The sequence below is a fragment of the Mandrillus leucophaeus genome, unplaced genomic scaffold (genome assembly GCF_000951045.1).
Source record: "Mandrillus leucophaeus isolate KB7577 unplaced genomic scaffold, Mleu.le_1.0 Scaffold223, whole genome shotgun sequence".
In the NCBI taxonomy this organism is placed as follows: Eukaryota; Metazoa; Chordata; class Mammalia; order Primates; family Cercopithecidae; genus Mandrillus; species Mandrillus leucophaeus.
In genome coordinates this window covers 3,145,434-3,160,992 of record NW_012102288.1, presented here as the reverse complement: position 1 = coordinate 3,160,992, position 15,559 = coordinate 3,145,434, and the positions used below count along the sequence as shown (strand labels likewise).

The following is a 15,559-nucleotide window of genomic DNA, read 5'->3' as shown; positions in this document are numbered from 1 at the left end:
TATCTATAGTTTCCTTTTTTTTACTGAATTTTTAATTCCAAGGAAGTGGTAGGTTAGGAGGAGATTGGAAATCTGAATTCACATCAGATCCTAATGAAAGCAAATCAATTTTAACTAAGTGGACGAATAAGAGCTGTATTATTTAATCGGCATGTAATTGGAAAGAGTTCATTAGCTTCACAATAGGCACAATCAACACTTAGGTAAAGCAGTTTATTGTTGCAAACTTTAGAATACCGGTCTTACAAGTTCTTGGCCTCCATGGCTGCTTTACTAAAACCTGAAAATCTTTCTTGCTTCTTCTAAAGATTTTGCATCCATGGGAGGCTTCCTGGGGCTGCCAGGCTGCAGAAACTTCTTCACCGTGGGCAGGTTGCTGATTCTGGTTTTCAGGGCCTGTAATTCATAAAGCACAGCCTCAGAGTGAAGCCAAGGCCTGCCACCACCATTAATACCACCCAGGGAATCTGACCCCTCCTGCCAAAAATCAAGCGAGTCCCCTCCATCAGCGCCAGCATGGAGGCAGAAACAGACACCCAGTGAGAAATGAAGATCAGAAGAAGAACATGTAGCTCACTTTATTTTCCCCAAAGACGTCTTTAAGTTTTAATCAGTTCAGTCATCCCTATATTTCTCCTTACGTATTAATCCTGCAGATTAGTGGCTCTCATATAAGACAAGAAAAAATAATATGCCTGTGAGATATCAACACAGATCAGTCTCTAAGCAGAAGTAAAAATAAGGGGAAATTAGTTGGGAAAGGGAATAGCTATAGAAAATATAAAGACAAACCATGGGACCACCTTTTCTCAGTGAGCGATACAGTGTCGGGGGCAGAGTGCTGGAGAGCTGTGCAGAGAGGAACACAATGTCTGACTGCAGGAGCCAGAGCCCAGGGAGAAAACCAGATGGAAAGGGTCCTGCTCAGAGCGACTCAGTGAGGGAAGACAAGTGCACGTGTGGGATAAAGGACATCACAGAGAATTCAGAAACAGAAACCACATTGAAACAGAGGGATGGGGAGGATGCTGGGCCCTGGGTTCTTTCCAGAATAAAAGGCAAAATACTCTCTGTGGGGTAGCATGCACCACAAATTTCCTTTCCATAACAAAAGTGTTTTCATTCCTCAAAATTGGAGTCTGGAAACTCATTTTGGAGACCTTGGGGCACTGAAGGCCTGGAGAAGGCTGGCGTCAAAACTTGGACAGTCCCAGGGCCCAGATACAAGATCCCAAGATGGGAGATGTGGGGCTGCCTCTCTGGGCTGTGAAATGGGTCACCTTCAGCAGAGGGAAGCTGGAGATAAGGCTGGAGTCAAGCTCTTCCACGTAGTAGAGAAGTTCCACCAGGTGAATGTCAGCCCGGCTCAGCTTGTTGCCAACAAGGTAGTCTTGTCCATGGCTCTTTAAGACCTGGAGAATTGGGGGAATCAGATCAGGAACACATGCCCACCCAGGCTGGGACCCCTGCTTCTTTCAGAGCCTCTCCAGCCTGACTTTCCTCACCTCTGTTGCCTTACTGCATGGGTGCAGAGATCCAGAGCTTTCTCCACATTATCTGAATGAATGAGAGAGTAAGAAATGTGACTCTGCTCACTCCTCAGTTGGAGCCCACGCTCCCATTTTCTCTTCTTATTCCACATCGTTGTGGCATCTACAACACCCACCCAGCTTGTTTCTTCCAAATGGGCCAGGGGCACAGCACCTGCCGCCACATGTTCTGTCTGCCCCAGGCTCTACAGTGTGGAGCCCTCACATTCAGGACGCGGCTCTACATTCTGCTTTCTCCCTCTCCAACCTCCCTTGGACAGCGACTCCACCTTCATGACAACACTCTTCCCCCAGAAGGAGACTATTTCAGAGTCCTCATTTCTCCTTGTCTGCTCTCCTCATTCCCTGCTCTGTCTCCCTGGGATCTGTAGTAAACCTGGGTGAACCTGAATTCATCATCTTTCTTACAGCATTGACTCTCACTCCTGACTGGCACTATGTTATAATCTGCAAGCTGAAGCGTTTACAGGTGAACTGCACTGTTGTCTACAACTTACTATATAATGCATTTTACAAAATCTTCCTCTGCATCCCACGATCACTCTCCTTCTAAAAAATACCCATCTCTGAAACACTACAGTATTCTCTGGTTGGGCAATCGGTCTCCTGTCTTCCTGCATATGGTGCCAGAATGCTTTCTGATGGATCACTTTCATCATGTTCGTCTTCAATCAAAGTCCATGGGGTTCCATAGACTCAACAGCAACCTCTAGTGTGGTCCAGAGCCTTCCACAGCCCACGTTCTACTTATGAACACAAGATTTTGTTGAAAAGGTAATTCCATGTTGGGGTTCAGTAAATTAAAAGTTTACTGGAAAATTATAGTGTGGGTATCGTGATAAAATTGTTTCTCCAAGCCTATTTTCATAAAATGCCTTGAGAGTCAGAGTCCTGCATTGGTGTTCAGGAAGTCTCACTGAAAGTGAAGGTCAGTGGCCCCAGGAATGCCCAGCCACTATTTTTCTACTGGCCTCTAAACTCAGTTCCCCAAAACACTGAACAGTTTCACTTACTTTTTCAAAGGCAGAGAAGTAGCGATTTTTTGTTTTTTCTTTGATCAAGGCAATTTTGGCATCTTTTTCCTCAGGTGGACATATGGGCAGAAGGAGGATCATTTCACCCAAATCTGCTATACCTTCTGTATACATATCAATCCTAAAAGACCAAAACAACCAAATGGTCAAATACTTTTTGCCTTAGATTTCATAGGTTTATAAAAACCTAAGAGAGTAGAGTAACAGGTGATGGCAAAATAATTCACCTCCAGTGAGTGCTTTTCAGAGTCTAGTCATTATGCTCTGATTTTTACAGGTATATTAACATTTATTTATTAAAACAACCTATCGAGGTAAACAGATCTCTAAATTTTGTTACGCACATGACCTAATACAGGAAAAAGAGCATCGGTGGTCACAGACATGAGAGAAATCCGTGGAATCACTGCCAGTACCCACTGTTGCTGTGCCAAGATTTATCATCTCCGTTGTGGCTTGTTCTGTGAATGGACTTAGTGTGAGTCAAATGGCCAAAGACCTGCTTCCTAAGTAATCCTAAGAGAGTCCCTGGCCATCTCAGCCAAATTCCTCATCCTCTCTCATCAGTTTACATCTCCTAGAGCTCCTTCTATGCCCCATATTAACAGTTCTTCCAATTACACCCATGAAACACGTTTCCACAGCCCTCTCCATGTGCTGTTGCCCAACTCTAGCCATATGTGCCTTTCTTGAGACCCCACCTAAGAATCCCCTTCCCTGGTGAAATTCTCTATACAGTTACAACCAGTGCAAACTTTTCTTCTTTTGTGTCAAACTGGAGTTTCACAATACTTTTTAAACAAGAGCTTTATTGATGCATATTCACATACGATAATTGCCACCAGTTATATTACACTATTGAGTGGTTTTTGATGCATTCACAGAAATCTGTAAAAATAACCACAGTCTAATTCCAGAATTATTTTTATCACACTGATAAGGACATCTGTACTATTAGCAGTATTCTTTGTTTTTCTCCACGCCCCACTTCTTTAGCTCCAAGTAACCACTAATCTACTTTCTACCTCTATGGATTTGAATATCTGGACATTTCATATGAAAAGAATCCTATAGTACGTGGCCTTCTGTGTCTTGTTTGTTTTATGTAACATGTCTTATGGTTTAACCATCTTGTAGCATGCATTGGTACTTCATTCCTTTTCATGACCAAATATCTTTCCATTGCATGGCTAAGGCACATTTTCTCCTCCATTTATTGATTGATGAATATTTGGGTTGTTTCTACTTTTTGAATACTATGAGTATTGTTATTTGCATTATTCGTTTATGTAAAAAATGTATTTTTGATTGTTTGGGGATATGCCTGTTAGAGGAACTGCGGGGTCATTGGTAATACTATATTAAAGTTTTTGAGGAGCTGCCAGCAGTTTCATTCAGGATTTATTTGGAATCATGCAGTCTGATCACAACAGCAAGAAGACCCCTTGATTTTGCTGGTATTGAATCAAACTGGATGTTTTGGCCTTCTAACCATGTGTCAAGGTAACCCCAGCATCCTTGGTGGGGTGGCAGCCTCTACTAGCTCTGCTCAAGTATTCCAGTTGATATAATTGGTTGGTAATTTAGGTTCCTGGTCATCATTCTTGGAGTTACTGGGACCTAAGATTTGGTGTCTTTGCAGCTTTCCCTCCCCAGTCCTTCATCTACAGACTCTCAAATATTCTATGCCTGTCCTAAGCTGTTGGCTGGAGTCCAGCCTCTGAAGTCCTGAGCACCTGGAATTGTGATTCTCCATCCTCCTCAGTTCATGTTTCATCCGTGTTTGGAAATCACCATGAGGTGCTGGATCTATGGACTGCATCCTCTTCTAGAATCACCCTTGCCTGAACCCACCCCATGTTCACTATTCCCTCATCTCCATGGACTCTTCAATACTCTTCAATACTGGACCCCAGTGTACTCGCCCAAGGCCCAGCCAGGTGTTGGTCATGATGCCCGGCCATGGTCCTACCCACTCAAGGAAGGACCTAAATCATTCTGTGTTCTCTGTGGATGGAAGAACAGAAAATATACCGTACAGGGCTCTCTCCTTTATGTCTTTCCCGTAGAGGTTGTATTTGCTGGCAATGTAGTTGAGAATGGCTCTGGTCTGCACCAGCTTCATCCCGTCAATCTCAACCATTGGCACTTGCTGGAACATCAAACTCCCATCTTTAGAAGGAAGAAGAAAAGGAGAGTGAAATGTCTATGAAACCCAGACTTTCAGGATGAAAAAAATGGTTGTGGAAATGACTAAATTCGTAAAATGAAAAAGAAATTATTGTCTAGTAAGACTTCACTTGAAACAGCTTTTATTATTATTATTTTTATTTTTTTGAGACAGAGTATCATTCTGTCGCCCAGGCTGGAGTGGGGTGGCATGATCTTAGCTCACTATAACCTCTGCCTCCCAGGTTCAAGTGATTTTTGTGTTGATTTACCTTCATGAATATTTTAGGAAGAGGTTGGGACAAGTTACAATAGGACTGGCAACAAGATGCCATTTAAAACAGGAAGTTCCCAGAGTAAGTCTCATGGTGTTTGTGACATTTAAGGCAGGTTCTGAGAGCTTTTTATGTAAGGGTCCCTTTCTGTGCTCTTCAAAGTCTGCAATAGTGCTGCAGTGTTACCTTGTCATGCCCCCTCCGTGAGAGAAAAAACTCAAGACACTGGCCACATCTGTTTCTCTTCCTTTCATCTAATGCATGTTCTTGCATGTGCTTGGATGGGGAGGGCTGTATGGGATCCTGTGCTGATGACCACAGCTCATTCCTGGTGCCCCAAGCACGAAAGCAAAAAAGGGCTTTCTCAGGGTGCAGGAGATTGTTCCTGTGGCAAACACTCTGAGAGGTCTGGTCCTTTTAGCCTGGAGAGAGTTGCCAGACTTGATCAAGGAGCCACATCCCTTCCATCTTAACCACTTTCTCTCTCTGCACCATGTCCAAATATCAGGCCCCATACACATAGACATTGCCGGCTGCTCAAACATCCCCTTGTACCTTCTACTAGATACCCTCATCAGAGGCACTTAGAGATTGATCTTACCATTTCTTAACTTGTCCAAATCTTCTGCAGATTTTAGATATATCTCTTCAAACTGGAAGCAGACACAGCAAATGGGTTCTTGTTAGTTCATTCTGTTATAGACTTGTGGCCTTGGATGGCCCCTATCTGGTGCATAATTTGGAGAATATAAGATTTCTGAGTTTGGCAGGGTACCCAGAGGGGACTGGTCATGGCCACTTGGAAATTTAGACCTAAATCATTGAGAGAAGTGCATGGGTCACAGCACATAGCTACTCAATCTTCTAAGTCACTTCACCTTCACCCTGATCTCATGAATGTCTATGATTAGGTCATGTTTTGAGAGGGGACATCACTGGAGAAAAGGCACTGAGCAGTTCTCCGAGTTATGGTGTTGTCATATCTTAGGAAAGCCTGTGTCTCCACGTGAGATTAGACCACAACCTTGTGTGTCCCCAGCATGGGGCGTGCCATGGGCTAATGGCCATCAAATATTCTGCCACCAAGGAGCCTCTGCTGTAATTTGTATCGCCCCACTTCTCAGGAACCCTGCTAAGGGTGAAATAGGTCACCGCTGTTACACAGCTTTAACACTTGCAACTGTAATTTTCTCTTCTGAAGTTCGTAAGACACGATAGGGTAAAATTGTCAATTTAATAAAGGAATGAGAGTCCCACACTAATATTATTTTTAATGAAAACTCCTAGTTTCTGATGTAGTTTTGTGGCACTGGGGAATGCTTGTGTAATCTAGAAGCTTCCCCACCTCGTTTTAACCACGTGTTTATTTCTCTGCATCCTCATAGACATGTAGGCCGCCCCAGGGCAGGGACTGTGTCTATCTTCTTCACTGTCTATTTCCATGACCTAGTACAGGACCTGGAATTAGTAAGTGCTCAACCAAATAATTTCTATGAATGTAGTCAATCTTTAAAAGGTAATTTGTTACGATACACTCCCTTGCATCTCTCATGTGTAGTTTGCGTTTTTACCTCTAATTACAACCTCTAATTACCTCTAAAATGTTATGCATTTTTATTTTTTATTGTAGAAATTATGAACATGAATAAATATAAATAGAAAAGCATAATGATTCTCCTTATGCTTCTCACCTAGAATCAGTAATTATCAATCAAAACCAATATGGTTTCATCTGTAGGCCCACCTACTTCTCCTCTTGTAATAATTCCATAGAAATCCCAGATCCGTATGATTAATCCTTAAATACTTCAATGTGTTTTCCTAAAACACATTAAGTATTCTAAAGATAGCCATAGTACATCATCACACATGAAATATTAACAATAATTCTTCCATGTCATCAAATATTTAATCAATATTCATATTTCTAATTGTTGTGTAAATGCCATAAATTATTTTTTACACTTTGTTTAAATTCTAATCCACTTAAGTTCTACACTTTGTGATTAGTTTCTTAAATGTATTTTAATATGTATGCCTTTAGATGAGAAGAAATTTTAAGAATTACTAGGTCAAATCTGTTCATCTTTTTCTTAATTACAGTCCATTTTTATTTAAGGCACAATGCTTCAGTTAGTAATCATCTCATAGTTTCTGTGGGAAAAGCATGTGATAACACAATTTTAAATCCAACTTAAGGTGACCTAACTCAGAACCTACCTCTACTCCAGCTGCAGCCAGGAGCCACCGGGTGGACTCCATTCTGCCCCGTGCATTGAAGTAGTGGAGCTTGGGTTTCTCTGCCATGATAGCAGTCTTCTGGAGGTTTCTCTAAGTCTGAATGAATGAATGAATAATTGAAGCCATAGAATAAAAAAATGTACTTTTGGTTGAAAACCACCCATAATACTGAAGAAGAACCTGCCTTCTTCATGACTTGTTTGGAGGAGTTCCTGGAATTTTTTTTGGTTCAGATTGTTACCCAACAGTGGCCACCCTCAGATTCCAGCAAACCAATCTCACGTCTTCATTGGCTAACTGTGACTTTTCTTGGCAGCCTAAGAGGTGAGAGTATGTGGTAATAATACATGTATAGGAGTTAATGGGAAGAGGAAGAATTAAAGGACTAATATTTATTGAAAACTTCCTAATGATCCTTCCTCAATGCTAGTCCCTTTTAATATTTTATATCTTTAACCCTCCTTATAGTCCCATGAAATGGTTGTTATCTCCATATTTTAGTTAATGAAATGGAACATCAGAGAAATACAATGTTCACAGTCACACTCCGGTTGGTGATAGACATGAATATCTACACCAAGGACTAAAATGAAGGCATGCCTGGAGGCCAGCTGGGTGAAGGCCCTGGGAATCCATGAACTGGCCATGAAACCAGAGGATGTCACTGATAGGGAGGACCGGCAGGGAGCTAAGTCACTCTTCAGGTCTTTGGCTGTGAGACTGCATTTGATCAAAACCAGAAATTAGGCCTCAGACTTGTTTCACTGTAGCTAGAAGATCCAAATTATTTCAACAGACAATGAATGCTAATCCCTTGCTTCTTTTGGAATTCTGTATTCTAACTTTATGGGGGGTATTTTGTTTTATAATCTGGAAGAAGAGATTTGCTGCATTAACTTTGTAGGATATGGAAGGAGCTAGCATTTGTTCAATGTCAGTCACACACTGTCATTCTTCTAAACTTCTCTTCATTTTATCCTACAAAAATCACCTAAGGTGAATGCTGTTGTTATTCTCATTTTACATTTGAGGATACTGAGGTTTTTAAAGTAACTTGCTCAGAGTAAATGATGGATCTGGGATGCAGACTCACTGCTATTAAAAACCAAAGACTGAATCTTATTTTCTATGTTAGTGTTTCTCAAATATGCATGGTAATCTTTCAGCAGATTGTGAAACCGCATTACTTTAAAAAATAAAATAGAAAAGAATATAATAGAAAATATCAGCGAGCATGACATGCTGAAGGGTAAGTAATATTTCATGAGTTGTTAGTTTCAGTTATCTGCATGTTGTGTGTATGGATGTCTGCATGTGTGCATGCTCACATGGTCATTGTAAATGGTTAGAGGTAAATTGACTGGACTCATCAGTGAAGTTTGATAGCCCTTGCTCTATCCCAGGCTGTTTGGGAGGTGGAACATAGCAGAGTATCAGAGAATGAAAACCAGTGGCTGCAGGGACAGATGCAACTAATTGTATCATGAATGTGAATGGAAAGACACAGGACTCACTGAAAGCAGGAGTTCCAGTGCCAGGACTTAGGAACAGTTCCATTTTCTGTCCAAACTCCCAGCTCTGTTATTAAACATTAAGATTCTTCTTGCAAAGTTTTGTGGTTGCTGAGTGTGGAACAAAAATATACTTGCTTTTAACAACTAATGTATTTATTAAATATTATTTTTTTTTTGAGATGGAGTTTCACTGTTTTTGCCCAGGCTGTATGCAAGGGTGCGATCTTGACTCACTGCAACCTCAGCTTCTCAGGTTCAAGTGATTCTTATGCCTCAGCCTCCCGAGTAGCTGGGATTAGAGGCACCTTCCACCACACCCGGATAATTTTGTATTTTTAGTGGAGACAGGGTTTCAGCATGTTGGCCAGTCTGGTCTTGAATGCCAGACCTCAGGTGATCCACTCGCCTCAGCCTCCCAAAGTGCTAGGATTACAGGAATGAGCCACCGCACCTGGCCTCAACTAATGTATTTGTAAAACAGTATGTATGACTAAATTAGGCATCAAAATCTTTTAAATGTCTACATTTTAAAATATGGGAGTCAATAGTTCAACCTTTGGAAAGTAAAGAATTATTTGAAATCATACTGAATCAACTCACCTGTTTTGTAATTAGATATTTTGACATTGTACTTTCTATGATAACTCCAGGAGTAAATTAAAGTAACTTGGGAAATGGAAATAGCGTAATTCAGCAGAATGAAAGGGAGAGTGAAGTTCACAGGAAAGCGTGGGGTGTGCTTGTTTAACTGTTATGGACTAGAGTTCACAGTGTTGTAATTCCAATCCCCACACTAAACTCTCTTAGCCATTGATTGAGGATCATGTTTGAAAAGGAAATGAAATTTTATCTTACCTAATATTTTATCACAACACTCCTGCTGATAACTAACATACCACTTTCTCAATGTGAGGTTTCCAAGGGTCAGGCTAAGACTGGGACATAGGTTACCATTGAGCTTTGTTGGGTCAACAGAAAATGAGAACCAGAGAGCTCAAGGATTTGCCACGGGTCACACACACATGCTGCTCATTCATGGTCAATATCTAGGGAGTGTGTCTACCTTCTGCAACAACCCTGGGAAATGGCTCCTATTATCTGAATTAAAGATGGGCACACTGAGTCTCAGAGAGCTAAAGCACCTGTCCCATGCTGCACACTTGGTGAGTGCTGGGTCAGCCTGAACTTCTGATTGCAGGTCCAGAGCTTTTCCACTCCACCCCATAACCTAGCTCTCAGCTCCTCTCTGAGAAGTTGTTTTATATTTTCCTATTCAGAGTATATTAGCCAACTAAATGTTGGAAGGAGAGGGTGAGACGGGAACATCTAATTCCTGAGTTCCTCCTGTGAGCAACTTTTCAGGGGCTTGCTTGGAAGAAAAAATTAATAAAAGTGTGCCTTTTTCTACTTTGACAACCTAAAATCCAGAGTGAGTTGAAGACTAGTATAACTGTATTTACGTCAATTAAAAATGGGCTTGTTTTAACGGAATGTAAGCTCTCATAATTCCAGGAGTAAATTAAAAGAGTTACATCTCTGAGTTTGTCCCAATGATACTGTTTCTTATCAGAGAGAAGGGAGAATGAGATAAATCACGACTCCTCCCATTATGAGATTCATAAACGCAGTAGGTTGTTTAATCTCTGAGCCTCAATTTTCTCTCCTTAGAATAGAGGTAGTTATTTCTAGTTTTGTAGGTTGTTGAGAAAGTTAAATGAGATAATGTACAAAAAATTCATAGTAGGAACTCAGCAATGGGTGTTTGCTCTGGTCCCAGTGCTTGGAAGATGGGTGAGTCTCTGGACACATTAAGTAACCCATGGATCCTCTTTCTTTGATCTATCTATGCATCAATTATTTTACCAAACAACTGTCTATGTATATGTATCTATTCATAATCTCTGTCTATTCATCCATATATGTGTTATTTCATCTGTCAGTCGTTCTACCTATCTATCTCTCTGTAATCTGTCTCTTCATCATCTATCATCTATCTTGTATCCATTTCTCTGGTTCTCTATATTTTGTCCATAGAACTCTAATAGGAATAAGATTTCATATGAATCCAGACTTATATGAAATCTGTCGTATGATGGCTCTCTGTTTCTTTCTCTCTCTCTTTGCTTTTTAGCTCCTGTACAGAGGTTAATGATATTCATTAATCAGTTCATGAGGATTAACAGGAAGTTTTCAGTGAATGTCCAAGCAGTGGGGCACATCAGTAACACAGCCTTGCTTAGTCCCATGAGGTCATGTAGTCCCTTGGTTCTCAACCAGGGGGATTTGGCTTCTCTGCTCCAGAGGACACTGAACAAGGTCTAGAGACATTTTGGGTTGTCACATCTGCAAGGAGGGAGAGGGGGCTACAAATCAGGTAGGTAGAGGGCAGGGATACCTAGAAACATCCTAGAGTGGGCAGGTCAGATCTCCATACAAAGAATTACATAGTCCAAAGGGCAGCAACAGTCAGAGTCTCTTTCTTAGCTATCCTCTAGATTGGCCAGGAGTCGGTAGAACTCCAGGGACAGAATATGACTTGTCGTCGAGCTAATTAGTGGCAAAGGCTCAATTGGAATCTAGTTCCCCTGACATTCAAACTAATTTACTCTAATTATAAAAAACCTTAGTTTTAAATTTTCACAGCCAATATAGTATTACAGTGTCACAATTTACAATTGTGTGTTGACTACTTATATAGAGAAAGAAATTTTTGCATACATTGCCACTTCTTCCAGCACTGATTATTCTCAGATTGTTTAAATTACTATCATTTCTTTTTTTCCCTCATGTCATTGTTTCCCATACCATTAAACGCTGAGGCCCTGGTTTTCTAAATTCTTCATTTTTACATTTCTCTAAAGATGTATCCAACAGAAAAGAAATAAACAATTCTTGAACTGTCACCCAAACACACAAAGATGGCACGATATGAGTAAAAACAGACTTTTTCTTGTCTTAAGGACACATACTAGCATATTTTTCTAGGAGGCTAGAGAGGAGAGTCTGAGGCAATATAGAGAGATTTATAAGATCAGTACTTACTTTGTTAAACGCTGTCACTGTCGTGGCTGGTCAACTGACTTCCAGGTCCTAATGTATTTATAAGCTTGTTGTTCCTTTCAATAGTTCCCTCCCACTGAAAGAAGGGTCAAGTTACGGAAAAGCAACTCCCACACATTTCATGGCCAAGGGACCACCTACTGGATTCTAAGACATGAGTAAGTGATCTGCTTATCAGAAGAAACTGGTTAATATGTTCCATATCAAGGTTGGCAATTAAAGTTTAAACAATACATTTCACCTGGATTTTGCTCTTTTTGCAAGTCAGCAGAAACTGGCTTTTTAAAGACACTTGTTTTCATGAGTTGGATGCAAAGACTATGGCAACTGAAAAATCTCTATTGTGAGCATAGCTGGGGGGTTTGCCTGTGAAGGGCAAGCTGATGCCACCCTTTACTTACTGGGTTGACAAATAAAATATAGGACATCCATGTCAATGTGAATTTCAGGCAAACAATCAATAATTTTTTAGTTATAGCTATTTCCAAATATGGTATGAAACCTGATTATACTGAAATATTCTTTATTGCTTATCTGAAATTCACATTTAGGTGAGTGTCCTGTATTTTATCTGCCAAATCCGGGAACCCTATTTGCATGTGCTTTCCTCTTTACGCCACTCAAATTGCCCATAATGTAACAAATCTGAAAGTATCCATCACCTGGATTCATCAATTGCAAATAATCTTTCTTCATCTGTAACATGCAGGGCGTTTTGTTGGCCTCCAAGAAAGATAGGTCCATATAGAAATCCCTAGACCCTGTGAACTTGATCTAATTTGGAAAAAGACTTTTTGCAGATGTAGTGAAGTAAAAGAATTTGAGATGAGGTCTTCTTGGCATATCTGGAAAGGCCCCAAATCCAATGACAATTGTCCTCACCACAGAGAGAAGAAAAGACACGAGACACAGAGGGTGATGTGCTGGAAGAGAGAGGCAGAAATTAGAGTGATGTGGTCATGATCCATGAAAGTCAAGAAAGGCCAAGAGCCCCCAGAAGCTAGAAGACGCAGGAAAGGATTCCTGGAAATCACTTCTAATCCAAGCACGTTGGCACAATGACGCACCAGAGAAAAATGATGTTGCATATAGTTACTTATGTGTAATTCACATATACCATCTGTATCTTGGCAGCCCAGGCCTGAGTGGCACTGAGGGAACTGAGGGAAGGCTCATGCCTGGGGCCGCATGGAGCCTTGAGGAGTAGAGTGAGGATGAGCCAGGAACACACGCCTGTAAGGGACAACAGGGTGGCCTGAGAGCAGAGGGTGGGTCTGTTTGCTCTTCAGTATTTCCTCACCTCCTAGAAAACTGAGGGATCCACAGCAGACAGAATGGTTGTTTGAAAATGCATAAGAAAAAGTGTTTTCATCAGAAATAAAACAGATGTCCAGGAAAAAAAGAAAATTTCATTTTACTATTCCCCAGAATGGTAATTGTTTTCTTGTGCAGATTGTCAGGAGAAAATTTCTACCCCTGACTTTTTGACAGGCCATTTGACAAATGTTAGAGGACAATTCTTGAACAAGTCAAACAACTCACATAGTCTACATTTTACGTTTTTACTGAATTTTTAATTCCAAGAAAATTTGTGGGAAGATTGGAAATCTGATTTCATATCAGATACTAATGAAAATAAATCGATTTTAACTAAATCTGGTCATGGACGTTTTACTATGTAATTAGCATATAATTTTAAAAATGTTTATTAACTTCACAATAGCCACAACCAACATTTAGATAAAGCAATTTATTGTTATAAACTTTAGAATATTTGTATTGCATGTTCTTGGCATCCATACCTGCTTTATCGAACCTTGAAAATCTTCTTTGCTTCTTCTAAACCTTTTGCATCTATGGGAAACTTCCTCAGGCTGCCAGGCTGCAAAAACTTCTTCACTGTGGGGAGTTTGCTGATTCTGATTTTCAGGCCCGGCAATGCAAAAAGCACAGCCTTAGACTGAAGCCAAGGGCTGACACCACCATTAACACAACCCAGGGAATCTGAGTCCCTCCTACACAAAGACCAACTGAGTTCCTTCTATCAGCACCAGTATGGAGGCAGAAATGGCCACTAAGTGAGAGATGAAGATAAGAGGAAGAACATGCAGCTCACTAGCATTTCCCAAACAATGTCTTTAAGACTTTATTCAGTTCAGTCTTCCTACCCTCTTTCTTATACTTGAATCTTGTATATTCATGGCTCTTGTAGAAGACGAGAAAGAACCATGTGCCTGTGAGATATCAGCACAGATCAGTCTCTAAGCAGAAGAAGTGAAGATATGGGAAAATTGAGTTAGAAATGGAAATAGAAAATGTGAAAGACAAACCATGGGGCCACTTTTTCCCATAGAGAGATATAGCGTTGGGGAGCAGCGTGTTGGGAGAGCTGTGCTCAAGGAACACAATGATCTGGCAGCAGGAGCCAGAGCCCAAAGAAGGAACCAGATGGAAAGGGCCCCGCTCAGACACGCTTGGTGTGGGAAGACAAGAGCATATTGGGATAAAGGGCGTCACAGAGAACTCAGGAGGAAAAACCACAGTGAAATACAGGGATGAGGAGAGATGCTGGGCCCTGGGTCCTTAGCATTATAAAAAGTGAAATGTTCTTCTTGGGGTAGTATGCACATCAAATTTCCTTGGCATCACAAGAGGAATTTCTATGCCTCAGAATCAGGACCTGAAACCTCATTTTGGAGACATGGGGGGTCCTGAAGGCCTGTAGAAGGCTGGGGTCAGAATGTGGCCAGTCCAAGTGCCCGTATACTAGATACCAAGGTGGGAGATGAGGAGCTGCCTTTTGAGGACTGGGAAATGGGTCACCTTCAGCAGAGGGAAGCTGGAGGTGAGGCTGGAGTCAAACTCTTCCACATGGTAGAGAAGTGCCACCAGGTGAATATCAGCCCGGCACAGCTTGTTGCCAATGAGGTAGTCTTGTCCATGGCTCTTCAACACCTGGAGAATTGGAGGAATCAGGTTAGGAACACATGTGCAGTGAGGCTGGGGCCTCTGCTTCTCCCTGAGTTTGTCCAGCCTGGCTCTCCCTCTCCCACCTCTGTTTCCCTACTGTGCAGGTGTGAAGATCCAGACCTTTCTCCATGTTCCCTGATTCAGTGAGAGAGTAAGAAGTGTGGCTCTGCTCACTTCTTGGTTGGAGCCCAGGCTCCCATCTTCTTTTCTCATTCCACATCAGCTGTGGCATCCACAGCACCCACCCAGCTTGCATCTTCCACGTGGGCCGGGGGCTTATCCCCTTTTGCAGCTTGTTCTGTCTGCCCCAGGCCCTACAGCATGCAGCCCTGGTGTTCAGTGGCTTTACACTCTATCTCTCTCCAGTCTCTCTTGGACAGTGACTCCACCTTCATGACAGCACGCTTCTCCCAGGAGTAGACTCTTTCAGAATCCTCATTTCTCCTTATCTGCTCTCCTCATTTCCTGCTCTGGGATCTGAAATAAGCCTGGGTGAACTTTATTTCATCCTCTTTCTTGCAATGTTGGTTCTTACTGCTTTCACTATGCTATAATCTGTATGCCACTGTGTCCCGGAGTGAACTGCAAAGATGTCTGCAACTTACTTTGAAATGCAAAAAAAAAAAAAAAAAAAAAATTTTTGATTGAGGCAAACAGGGGTGTAGTGACTGACGTGATAAAGCAAAGATAAAATGTTAACTTTGCTATTTAGATCCTTGGTGTATGTAAGTTCATAAAACATTTCT

At 41.4% G+C, this 15,559-nt stretch overlaps 1 protein-coding gene across 2 annotated transcripts in view; it reads right to left on the bottom strand.

Annotated features, from left to right (window-relative positions):
* Positions 1–130: 130 nt before the first annotated feature.
* The window catches only part of LOC105540607 (glutathione S-transferase A1), a 31,635-nt gene continuing 16,206 nt past the window's right edge, over positions 131–15,559 (bottom strand). The window contains exons 1-7 of one of the 2 annotated variants that reach the window (XM_011981307.1): positions 11,826–11,907; positions 7,249–7,365; positions 5,630–5,681; positions 4,624–4,756; positions 2,564–2,705; positions 1,281–1,412; positions 131–396 (exon numbers count right to left, since the gene is read on the bottom strand). In XM_011981307.1, coding sequence (XP_011836697.1) covers positions 274–396; positions 1,281–1,412; positions 2,564–2,705; positions 4,624–4,756; positions 5,630–5,681; positions 7,249–7,335 — 669 coding nt within the window. In that variant the 5' untranslated portion in view covers positions 7,336–7,365; positions 11,826–11,907 and the 3' untranslated portion in view covers positions 131–273. Of the gene's footprint in view, positions 397–1,280; positions 1,413–2,563; positions 2,706–4,623; positions 4,757–5,629; positions 5,682–7,248; positions 7,366–11,825; positions 11,908–15,559 lie in introns of those variants that run through there. The other variant, XM_011981308.1, reaches the window with a different exon arrangement.